This window comes from Triticum urartu, chromosome 6, assembly GCF_003073215.2.
Source record: "Triticum urartu cultivar G1812 chromosome 6, Tu2.1, whole genome shotgun sequence".
NCBI lineage: Eukaryota > Viridiplantae > Streptophyta > Magnoliopsida > Poales > Poaceae > Triticum > Triticum urartu.
Window position 1 is genome coordinate 72,498,805 of NC_053027.1, and position 11,622 is coordinate 72,510,426.

Genomic DNA, 11,622 nt, shown 5'->3' on the forward strand with positions numbered 1-11,622 from the left:
TATCTCAATACCTAGTTCAATCTCGTTACCGGCAAGTCTCTTTACTCGTTCCATAATACATCATCCCGCAACTAACTCATTAGTTGCAATGCTTGCAAGGCTTAAGTGATGTGCATTACCGAGAGGGTCCAGAGATACCTCTCCGACAATCGGAGTGACAAATCCTAATCTCGAAATACGCCAACCCAACAAGTACCTTCGGAGACACCTGTAGAGCACCTTTATAATCAGCAAGTTACGTTGTGACGTTTGGTAGCACACAAAGTGTTCCTCTAGTAAACGGGAGTTGCATAATCTCATAGTCATAGGAACATGTATAAGTCATGAAGAAAGCAATAGCAACAAACTAAACGATCAAGTGCTATGCTAACAGAATGGGTCAAGTCAATCACATCATTCTCCTAATGATGTGATCCCGTTAATCAAATGACAACTCATGTCTATGGTTAGGAAACATAACCATCTTTGATCAACGAGCTAGTCAAGTAGAGGCATACTAGTGACATCTGTTTGTCTATGTATTCACACATGTATTATGTTTCCGGTTAATACAATTCTAGCATGAATAATAAACATTTATCATGATATAAGGAAATAAATAATAACTTTATTATTGCCTCTAGGGCATATTTCCCTCAACTTTAGTACCGGTTCGTGGCACGAACCGGTGCTAAAGGTTCGCCACAAACCGGTACTAATGATGTCCGCCCGCCTAGCCATTGGAACCGGCACTAATGGACACATTAGTGCCGGCTCAAATTCAAACCGGCACTAATGTGCTTCACATTTGACCCTTTTTCTACTAGTGATTGTGTGTCCGGCTTTCAGCAACATTGGTTGGCTTGGCAAAAAAAAGTGTTGCAACATCGTGCTTCTGACTTGTCATGTCAATTATCTGTCTTGTAGAAGCACCAGTCGGTCTTGCAATGCCGCGCGGTTTTGTAGCACGAAGGTTAGTTTTTTGTCATAGGAAAAAACCAACTACAATGGGGGCTGCAACGTCAAGCACAACGGTTGCAACACCGCCGCCCTTTGATCGTATCGCGGTTTTATAACACAACTATCCGACTTTGCAACAAAATACATTAGCACCCAAATTTGTAGTGTTGAGTATCTGGCATGTAGCATCACAGTCGTCGCTCACGGCATGGCTCACAACACCAGTGACGGTGCCGTAGCACCCGCTCGTGGCACCGGCCATGACCCCCACCAGATGGCTCGCAACACCACTAACGCTGTCGTAGCAACCGCAAGTGCAGTCGTGCACCGGCCATGGCCCTGCCGCATGCATCGCAAAGCTTGCTTCTAGCATGTCTCGCCACACAGTGGCACTGTCATACCATGGTGACACAACATGGCAACATCGATTCTCAACACCGGCGATGCTCCAACGACACAGTGTCGCTTCCTGCCCGAAGCATGGCTCCTCGCAACGTCGATTTGCAGCACTAGTGACACTCCCACAACATGGCGGCATGCCTCGGAACGTCGACTCGCAGCACCAGCGGTGCGCCTCATAATGTCGACTGGCAGCACCGTAGCACGAGGAAGCGCCTCACAATGTCGAGTCACGACACCGAAGACGCTCCCATGACACTGTCGCACTCCTGCAACATGATGATGTGCCTCACAACATAGACTTGCAGCACCAATGACGCTCCCACAGCACGGCAACACGCCTCACAACATCAATTCATAGCACCGACGACACTCTCGTAGCACGGTGGTGTGCCACCGCAACATCGACCGACAACACCAACGACGCTTCCACTTCATGACGAGGCATCGACTTCCCTCGTATCACCGGCTTGTCGTACGCCTTGCATCACAATGGTGGACCCTATAACACGGTGTCCCTCACAGCACCACTAGCAATATAGCGGTGTCACGGCAACAATGATGTAATGAAAATTAGTTATAAAAGTAGGGAAATACCATGCAGCAACAACGGTGCCAATTTTCACGCAATGATAATGAGTGAGAAGCTCCTAGCCTAGACATATTCTCGCAAAAAATAGAAGCAGTTTCTAGCTAGATATATTTTCAACAACAACGTCCTATCACGTGAAGTCAAGGCCAGCATATTTTAATCACAATACTGACGCAATTGCTCATACATACGCGCATACACTCATCTCTATGAACGCACACACTATTTCTATGAGTACATTCGAGAGCCTGGGCCGGCATATCATTTTAAGATTTACGAAGTCAATGTAGGCCTCGTCGTCGACGGAAACGTCTCCTCCCACTGAAAACGCATCGGCGAAAATTCTGAAATAAATCCAGAAATAATGCGAGCACCAGGATTTGAACCCTGATGGACTGGGATACCACTGTCCCTCTAACCATCCAACCATAGGTTGCAAGCTCAAGTTTGTGCAAAGTATAGACAAGGTGATCATCTACTACCCCTATAAAAGCACGAGAGGGCGGACAACCAAAACATCTACACCATTCAGAGCATCGAATCCTACGCTCCAAGTTGCTCCAATGTTTAGCAGCAAACCATGTTTTAGCCGCGCTTAATTAATTACCCACGCTGCCACTCGACCCACGCCGTCACAAAAAATAGAAACAACGACCCACGCGCACACGCTCGCACGTTCCTCACCCCACCCTTCTCGCTCCCGATCCCATCTCCCCACCGGCCTCAACTTGGCTATGGCGACGGGGAGACGAGGATCAACAACTCCTCTCCATTGCCTTCTCCACCGCCGCCCGCCACACGCCTCCCCGCGTCCCTCCTTCATCCCCGTCCCCGATTGGGCCGCCGCCACCACCGCACCATCAGGGGACGCCAGGGGAGTGCAACCACCGCGCCGCCAGGGTACGCCGCGTGTACCGGCCGGCAATGCGTGAGCCGCCGCGGGTACCGCGCCGATCGCTGCTTCTGACGATGCGGGAGCCGCCCCATCCGGTGAGGACGAGGGGCGCCGTCACCGTTGATCCTCACTTCCTCAGGGCGCATGCTGCATCTGAAGCCTCCCTAATGCGCTCCTCCACTCCGTTTCTAACACGTAGTTCGTACCTGGCTCGCCGCTGCCATGCGCCGCTGAGCTCTGGAGCAGCCGCTGTCGAAGCCCATCGCCAGCCGTCCTTGGGTGGGCCGGCACCGAAACTCGGCTCCCAGTGGCATCCCCGCTCGAGGTCCTTAATCGATGTGGTTGCTGGTGATTCCAGGCTGCCGTGTGTGTGTGTGTGTGTGTGTGTGTGTGTGTGTGTGTGTGTGTGTGTGTGTGTGTGTGTGTGTGTGTATTTGGTGATCTTGTTACACTTTGGGAGGTAAACAAATTAGCTTTAGATGAAATTGGGTGCCGCTGAGTAGCAAAAAACTGCTATTTAGGAAATATTTGGGGCGCTTCTAATTGGTTACAACAGCAAGGTCCAGATCGAGTGTGATGCTAAGCTTACCCTTGTGCGATCTATCAATATTTTTCTATAGATAGATGATTCCTATATTTGTAATCTCAATAGACTTTGCCAAATGTTAGTATGGTTCATTTATGTTAGTTCATCCCGTAATTGCTAAGGTGAAGGGATTACGATTTACAAAATGACATTTTTGCCAAGCATCTAGGAGAGAATCAGCTTGTATGAACTTTTTTGCATGCACTTCTGGAGAAAATATTAGTTAGCAAGTGCGGGTAGATATGATGTCATAGGCCTCTCCTGCTAAGCAAAGTCTTCTGAATAGAGAAAATGATAGTGCGATTAGTAATGAATGGTATAATGTTCCTAAATTGGCATGATAGTGTGTTTAAATTTTCTTTACTTGATCATGTTACCTATGGGCGGTTTCCATATTTTGAAATAGGTTCCTGATTTCCTCACTTCTCCTGAGATGAAGTCTATTGATGATGTGCCAATGTGAAGGTACCACTGTGCTTTTCAATGCAATGTGGAGATAAAACTTCTAGCCAATGTGAATTCAATATTATATTTATTTTCTTAAAACTACAGTGGTATCCATGTTAGTACAGAACTACAGACCATTTTATCTTTCCCTTTTGTACGTTATTTCTTTTATACTTTACGGCTACTTCAATATTCAAGATTTGCTTCCGGTCTTCTTTGGATTTAGGTGGATATTTATTCACATGCCTAAATATCTTCCATTTGGTTATGTATTTTTTTATCGCACAGAACAAAATGGTAACTATTCTTTTACCCAAGAAGAAATTGGATTTACCCAAGTTTTTGCAAGCTTGATGCGCACTTATACAAAAGTTGAATTAAAATGTTGAGTAGTGTTTGCCACCCCCTACTGTAGGTGGTCAACTTATATGGAAGCTCATCTATTTAGCATGTTTTTGTTTTAACTGTATACAAACTGCATGTTTACAAAGACTGTGGAACAATTCTGGTAAGTTCCTCGCGAGTCATTTAAAATCTTATGGTCTTGCATTATATAGATCAGTGAACCAAAATATACCATTGTTCCATTAATGAACCAAAGAAATACAGGTAGTGTGTCTGCCTGTACGGGCACCTAAACCATATTGATCACTATATCTCAGTACCTCTATGGTTTGTCTGTTCAGTTAGATGGACTTGCTATCAGATGAGAATACAATTACCATGTGTATTTTGTTATTCGGGAAGTATGTTTGAGATTTCATTTTTATCCCAGCATTGGATTGAAGTTGCGGATCAGGAAGCATTTTTTATCCCAGCAGTGGATCGAGTACTTCTAAACACAGTTAAAGAGTAAGGTATGTATATATTTGCCAGTTTAATTCCGTATTCCACATTGTATGATCTCAAGTTTCGGACATTCTTATATGATTCACTATTCTATGTTGTAGTGTTGGCACGAAGAATCATTATAGGAATATAATGAATATCGTGTCTTACTATCAAGATGAATAACAATCAACTCAGATAGTGTTTGATTATGTTTCTCCTAAAGCTACCTGCTCAACATCTGAACGACTCTAACTGCTGAGTACAAGTCCAGCTATAAGGATCAAAAACACCGTATGGAATTCCGAAAGGTCTTTTCCTAGACCGCGAGACCCTGTTTGGAACATGATAATTTTGTGAATCAACAACTACATTGTTTCCTATGAATTTCAGCAACTACATTGTTTCCAGTGAAATTCAGCAACGACTACATTTTTTCCTATCATCCAGGCATACAGAGGCTTTGATTTTTTCAAGTATAGTTCAGATTTTCAGGGAGCACTTCAACCCAGACATAAACAAAGCAAAGAACTTGATTACAAGGTACAATCGTAACTACCAATGCCGAGCTATTTTTGAATTTGACTAACACAAAGGGTGCAATATGTAGTTTTAGGGTGCTCCTATGCTTGGATAATGCAAGATGATATCCCCCCCCCCCCCTGTTAATTTGTATTTCTGTTGCTGCATGATGATATTATCTAAGTGATGAAAAGTGATTTCTGTATGTGAATGAGGGAAGGGAGGTTTCGCATCACAAAGCAAAAAAAATTACCCTATCACGATCCAGTGTTTGCATTTTACTTGCACATGCTCTAGGAATATACACAGTATGCATCACAGGCTTAATTATAGTGCTCATGTTCTCAATGGTATCCCCTATAAGCGTATGATATTAAATAGGTTTCTATTGATTCATCAACAGAGAAATTTATGTCAATTGATTTAATGTTGATATAAGCTTTATGCAAGTTTGTTTTTTCGAGAGTACACAATCGGTACTATTGCTTCTTTATGCAAGTATGCGATTTCTGAAGTAGTGGGTCCTACCAGGTTTCAAACTCGCAGAGCATATTGAAGGTGGTATAAATCATTGCAGAGTGAATTACATGTAGCTATATGTGGATTTGAATTGAGCGAAGCTTTGCATATTCAAAATTCTAAGTCAAATGAGACTTGCATCGCACGTGCAAACTTATTAGTGCGTCATTAAAGAACAGAGATCCGACGGTGCCGCGAGCGGTTTGCGCGTGCTTAAATTCAGTTTGAAACGTTTTTCCAAATTAGTAGTAAAAGGTATGGCAGTCCGGTTCGGTCCCGCGCCAGTTCGGCGCCCAGGCCGTAGCACCAATATATGGAGACCATGAGCTACGTACGAGCGATAAGTTGAATCGACTCTCGGCATCACGGTATCGATCGCGTGCTAGCTGCTCATCTGTTTTGCACGTACGCCAACCCGGCGACGGCGTACGAACTTGACTCCTCACGATGGCAACGACGGCGCGCTTGATCCTGCTCGCCGTCGCCGTGTCGTTGATGCTGCAGCTCGCCTCCGTGTCGGCGGCGCCACCGTCGGGATCCCGCGGCGGCGTTACGCTGCGCGTGGATGGTAGACAGGTGCGCATATATATAAGTATATGGCTAGCTAGTTGCTTGTCGTTGGTGCAAGTCCATGGATCGAATTCGTCGTCGGTTCCGACAGCTAGCTGTGTTGTCTGCATAGTTCGTTTCTTTTCAAACTACCTGGATGTTGACTATATAGACGGCTTTTTTGGGCCATAAAATCACATGCAATCAAGCGTTTTAAGCTGCATGTACATATATACGTATGACTCCGTACTTAATAGTAACTTGGATACTTACGTGTGCAATGCATGCAGGTGGTGGTGGACAACGGGTTGGTGCAGGTGTCGCTGTCGAGGCCCGGGGGCCACATCACCGGCGTCCGCTACGGCGGGGAAGGGACCAACCTGCTGCACTCCAGCAGGAGCAGAAACACTGGCGGGTTAGTACATGCTTCACGCTTGCTTGCGTGTTAATTAATTTGTTTTGGTAATTAGAAACAAGACCTGTATATATGATTTGTAATAAACTTGCAGGTACTGGGATATGGTGTGGGACATCCCCGGCTCCGATCAACGAGACTTGCTCAATTCGTACGTGATCGCGAATTAACTTAATCGCATTGTCTTAGAAATATATGAAGTGCAAATACTAAGCTAGAATCGCTGTATTGTGTACGTACGTAGGCTGGATGGCTCGGAGTTCAGGGTGGTAACGCAGAGCGACGACCAGGTGGAGCTGTCGTTCCGGAGCACGTACAGCCCGGAACGTCGGAACGCCGTCCGGCTCAACGTCGACAAGAGGCTGGTGATGCTCAAGGGCAGCTCCGGGTTCTACAGCTACGCCATCCTGGAGCACGGCGCGGACACGCCGGCCATCGACATCACCCAGGCCCGGCTCGCCTTCAAGCTCAACACGGACAGGTTCAACTACATGGCCATCTCGGACGACGTACAGCGGTACATGCCGCGGGCGGCCGACCGAGACTCGTCCCGCAGCTCCCCGCTGGCGTACAAGGAGGCCGTGCTGCTGGTCGACCCGGCGGAGCCGCAGTTCAAGGGGGAGGTGGACGACAAGTACCTGTACACGCTGGACACCAAGGACAACCGGGTGCACGGGTGGGTCAGCACTAGCAATGGCCAGCCGAGCCACGTCGGCTTCTGGCTCGTCACCCCGAGCAGCGAGTTCAAGAGTGGCGGGCCGCTCAAGCGAGACCTCACCTCGCATGTCGGCCCGACGTGCATCAGCATGTTCCATGGGAGGCACTACGTCGGGAACGACATTGTGGCGCGCATCGGGGACGGCGAGCAGTGGAAGAAGGTCATGGGCCCCGTGTTCGTCTACCTCAACTCAAACTCGGAGAAGGGAGACCCGCGGGCGCTCTGGGAGGACGCCAAGGCGACGGCCCAGGCCGAGGCGGCCAAGTGGCCCTACAGCTTCCCGGAGTCGCCGGACTTCCACAAGGCCGGCGAGAGAGGCTCCGTCACCGGCCGATTGCTCGTAAGGGACAAGTACGTGAGCAGGGAGAATATGCCTGCTCGGGCAGCTTACGTCGGCCTGGCCGCGCCCGGGCAGCCTGGCTCGTGGGCGACGGAGAGCAAGGGCTACCAGTTCTGGACAACGGCGTCGAACACTTCCGGCGAGTTCACCATTGGCAACGTCCGGGCAGGGGAGTACAATCTCTACGCGTGGGTTCCCGGGGTTCTCGGCGATTACATGAACACCACCCGCGTCACCGTAACACCCGGTTAGTACTACTAGCTAGTGTTTCAGAGTCTGCTTCGATTCAACACCAACTCTGTACTGTTTTGTTGACGATCTGGTTTGAAACAGGTGGTGCAATCAACCTCGGCGATCTTGTGTACGAGGCCCCGAGATCAGGGCCGACGCTGTGGGAGATCGGCGTCCCTGACCGGAGCGCGAAGGAGATGTTCGTCCCCGACCCCGACGCGAAGTACCTCAACAAGCTCTTCCAGAACAAAGACAGGTACAGGCAGTACGGGCTGTGGGAGAGGTACGCCCAACTGTACCCGACGGACGATCTCGTCTACACCGTCGGCGAAAGCCATCACTCCAAGGACTGGTACTTCGCACATGTCACAAGGTAAGACACACATATGGATCCATTTCCGCTTTAGTCCAAGCCAAAACGGCATAGGTACTGATCGGCGTTAATCTGTCGTGCAGAAAGGCCGGCGACGACATCGTGCCGACGACGCGGCAGATCCGGTTCCGCATGGGCCGCGTCGTGCCCGGCGGCACCTACACCTTGCGCGTGGCCCTTGCGGCCGCTCACGCGGCGAGGCTGCAGGTCCAGGTGAACGGGGGGACGAGGCGTGGTGGCGGCATCTTCGGCACGCCGGCGTTCGGCGACGGCAACGCGATCGCGAGGCACGGCGACCACAGCACGCAGTGGAGCTTCGAGTTCCCGATCAGCGGGAGACTGCTCCGGGAAGGCGACAACATCATCCACATCACGCAGACGAGGGCGAACAGCATATTCTTAGGGGTCATGTACGACTACATTCGGTTTGAAGGACCTCCCGGTTCTTCCTAGAACATAGTTTTTCTTTTTCTTTTTGAGTGATCTACTAGAACAGAGTTGCTTGTTGCTTGTTGAGATGTTCTGGAAGACTAAGTTGAACATGAATATTTGTATATAGATAATTTCCTTTTTCAAATTGTTAATGGGTGCCATTGTGCCACGATCCCATGGCCCCACAATCGACCAGCCTATCTTCCACACCCCTAAGGAAAAAAAAACGCTGCGGGAGGAACCCATTGGGCCGGCTCAGTCACGCCTAGGACACGAAACTCCTTGAGGCGAGACGGAAGATAGCGGCGCAGTATGCTGCTATATATAGCACTGGCATTGGTGTCTATGTTTTGTCAAGCCAAAATCGATCGAAAGGCTCGGAGCTATGACCAAGTGGACATGGTGTCACTGTATCATGCCTCGTCTAGGAAGACGTTGCCGTACCGTGGGAGTCCAGCCTTATGGTAAGTCGCCGCTCGTCGACTTTCTATGAGTTGTCCCAGTTCAATTCAGACGCCGAGTCCCTTGTGGTGACGACGATGTCGACGAATCATGAAACGAAGTCAATGAGCTTTGGTCTGATCGACTGCTAACACACTATGCATCGCATGGGACAGTGAAAGCACTGGAATCAAATGGACTTGCGTGCGGCGGGCGAGAGATAGCGTGGGAGACCGACTTGCGTGCAGGAGGATGAAAGGGAGTGGTGGGGGCAGTGTATCGACGGAGTTTCCTCCTTTCTTTCTCTTGACTAGGCTAATATACGCGGCAGACAAGTGGACCGACGAGGAGTCCTGCTTTTCTTCTCTCCCCAATCGCGAACTACTGCAGAAACAGTACATCAGCTGACGTGGCACGCGCGAGGAAGCCTCCTTGATGTGTATCTTATTGTTTTGGATAGCACTCGCGTCGTCCCCTTAAAAAAACATTAGCGTCAGCGTCATTTTTGGTCAAGCCAAAATCGATCGAAAGGCTTGGAGCTATGACAAAGCGGTGTGTCGTGCCTTGCGTAGGAAGACGTACCGTGGGAGTCCAGCCTTATGGTCAAGTCGCCGCTCGTTGACTTTCTACTGGTTGGCCCAGTTCAGTTCAGACGCCAGGTCCCTTGTGGCGACGGTGATGTTGACGATCCACGAAACGAAGTTGGTGAGCTTTGGCCTGATCGACTGCTAACACACGCATCGCATGGGGCAGTGAAAGCACTGCAACCAAATGCACACCTATTTCTTGGCCTCGATCAGAGTTTCCGCTCCAACTAACGGGGTCACCAGCCACCTCGCCCAACACGCGCCAGCCTACATGCAGAGTAGGGCATACTCACGCTCACGACGTTGTTCTGCCCCGCGGGCGTCGACGTACGTGGCATTTTCGCAACCATGCACTAGCCTCCACTGCATTATTGTCTCCGCGTCTTTCCAAAGGCGACCACTTCGTCAACAGTGGGCAGCGGTCGAACCAAGACGACGACTGACTCGGCGACCCCGACCCAGGGCCGGCCCATAGCTATACTGGGCCCAGGGGCAAGTCAAGAATAAGAGGCCCTTCTTCACACACGAAGGCTCAAACAAATTGTAGTACTTCATGTACATAACATAGATTAATGATCTTTGGACTCTAAAACTAGCAGTACAACTATTGACCGACTAAGAGCACTGTATGATAATAGTAATGAAACAATTAATATAGCACCCACAAAAGATCAATTTCCTAACTGTTACAATGGGGGCATCATTTTTCCCCAGAAAAAAATAACCTTGTCAAAACTGGTTGTTACTTTTTTTTAAAGTATTGTGTTACCATGAGATATATAAAGCTGGAGACCTTTTACAGTACATCAGGTGAATATAAGCCATCCATTTTTTGTGCTTGGACGGCCCAGATGAGGCGATACTACAGCCGAATTTTGGTAGTATATATTTTGTGGCCGGGGCATTTTTGACATATCACCGTTCATCAAAACCGCAGGGTTGGACAGAGCAGAAATTTCACCGATTCATTCCACATCCCTTCCCCGCACCGCAACGCATCCTCTCCACCGCTGGCCATTTCTCGACGCTGCACGCTCGCCATCGACAACGGCTATCGCGGACGACGATAGAAGGAGATGACGAAGTCGAGCCATCATTGTTCGCTGTCACTGCCATACGCGCTGCGTGAGGTTTTGCCTTCCGCCGTCGGCCGGATCAACCTGTACTGCACCGTCGCCCTCTCCTGTCCTAGCCGGCTGTTGTCCTTGGCGAATGGCCCTGCCGTTTGGTGCTCCGTTCGAACTTTCGGGATGTTGAGCGGGTCGCCGAGGGAGATGAAAGGCAAGCCGTCGCTCCGGCCGCATGGCCCTCTGTGCTTGCAGCTGCTTGTTGCCGGATGTGCCATGTATGTGGAGGTCGTCAATTGAGGGATCATCACGCTAGCCTACAACATCACGAAGAGGAGCAGCAGGACCAGTCTGCCCTTCACCTACTAAGACGGCATTTACCTCCTCTAGACGTACATGTACTTCACCAAGTCTGAGACCAAGTCCGTGAACGCCCTGCAGATGAAGCTCAACGCCGAGTCGCCGACGGCGCGTGGCGGCTGCATTGTTGAAGATCTAGGGATGTTGACCCAAGGCTGTGGGACGGAGCGGCCGGCCGTGTGCGACCAAGGAGACAGCCAGCCAGGCGACTGGGGTGGCTGCGTACAGTGAGGAATAATAGACAAACTAGAATGAGATTGGATCAAATTGTGACTAATTATATTATTTTCTTATAAGGTGTGATTAATTACATTATTAATCATTACAGTTAACATTAAGAAAGGATAAATCCCTAACTATAAAAGATAAATCTATCCTAATA

General features: G+C 49.1%; 1 protein-coding gene and 1 long non-coding RNA gene across 2 annotated transcripts; both read left to right on the top strand.

Annotated features, from left to right (window-relative positions):
- The first annotated feature begins 3,792 nt into the window (after positions 1-3,792).
- On the top strand, positions 3,793-5,247 carry LOC125512102. Its single transcript, XR_007285212.1, has 3 exons — positions 3,793-3,876; positions 4,634-4,715; positions 5,137-5,247. It is a non-coding gene; the product is annotated as an uncharacterized LOC125512102 (long non-coding RNA).
- A 1,313-nt stretch (positions 5,248-6,560) lies between these two features.
- Positions 6,561-8,806, top strand: LOC125517513 (probable rhamnogalacturonate lyase B). Its single transcript, XM_048682719.1, has 5 exons — positions 6,561-6,691; positions 6,786-6,842; positions 6,936-7,996; positions 8,083-8,353; positions 8,437-8,806. The coding sequence occupies exons 1-5, from the start codon at positions 6,561-6,563 to the stop codon at positions 8,804-8,806; spliced, it is 1,890 nt and encodes a 629-aa protein (XP_048538676.1).
- Positions 8,807-11,622: the final 2,816 nt, after the last annotated feature.

What these genes read in the sequence shown, in the direction of transcription:
- LOC125517513 (XM_048682719.1), top strand. Translation starts at nt 6,561, where the DNA reads ATGCAGGTGGTGGTGGACAACGGGTTGGTGCAGGTGTCGCTGTCGAGG. An exon ending in AGGAGCAGAAACACTGGCGG is followed by an intron (nt 6,692 to 6,785) that starts GTTAGTACATGC and finishes ATAAACTTGCAG; the next exon opens with GTACTGGGATATGGTGTGGG. An exon ending in CCGCGTCACCGTAACACCCG is followed by an intron (nt 7,997 to 8,082) that starts GTTAGTACTACT and finishes GGTTTGAAACAG; the next exon opens with GTGGTGCAATCAACCTCGGC.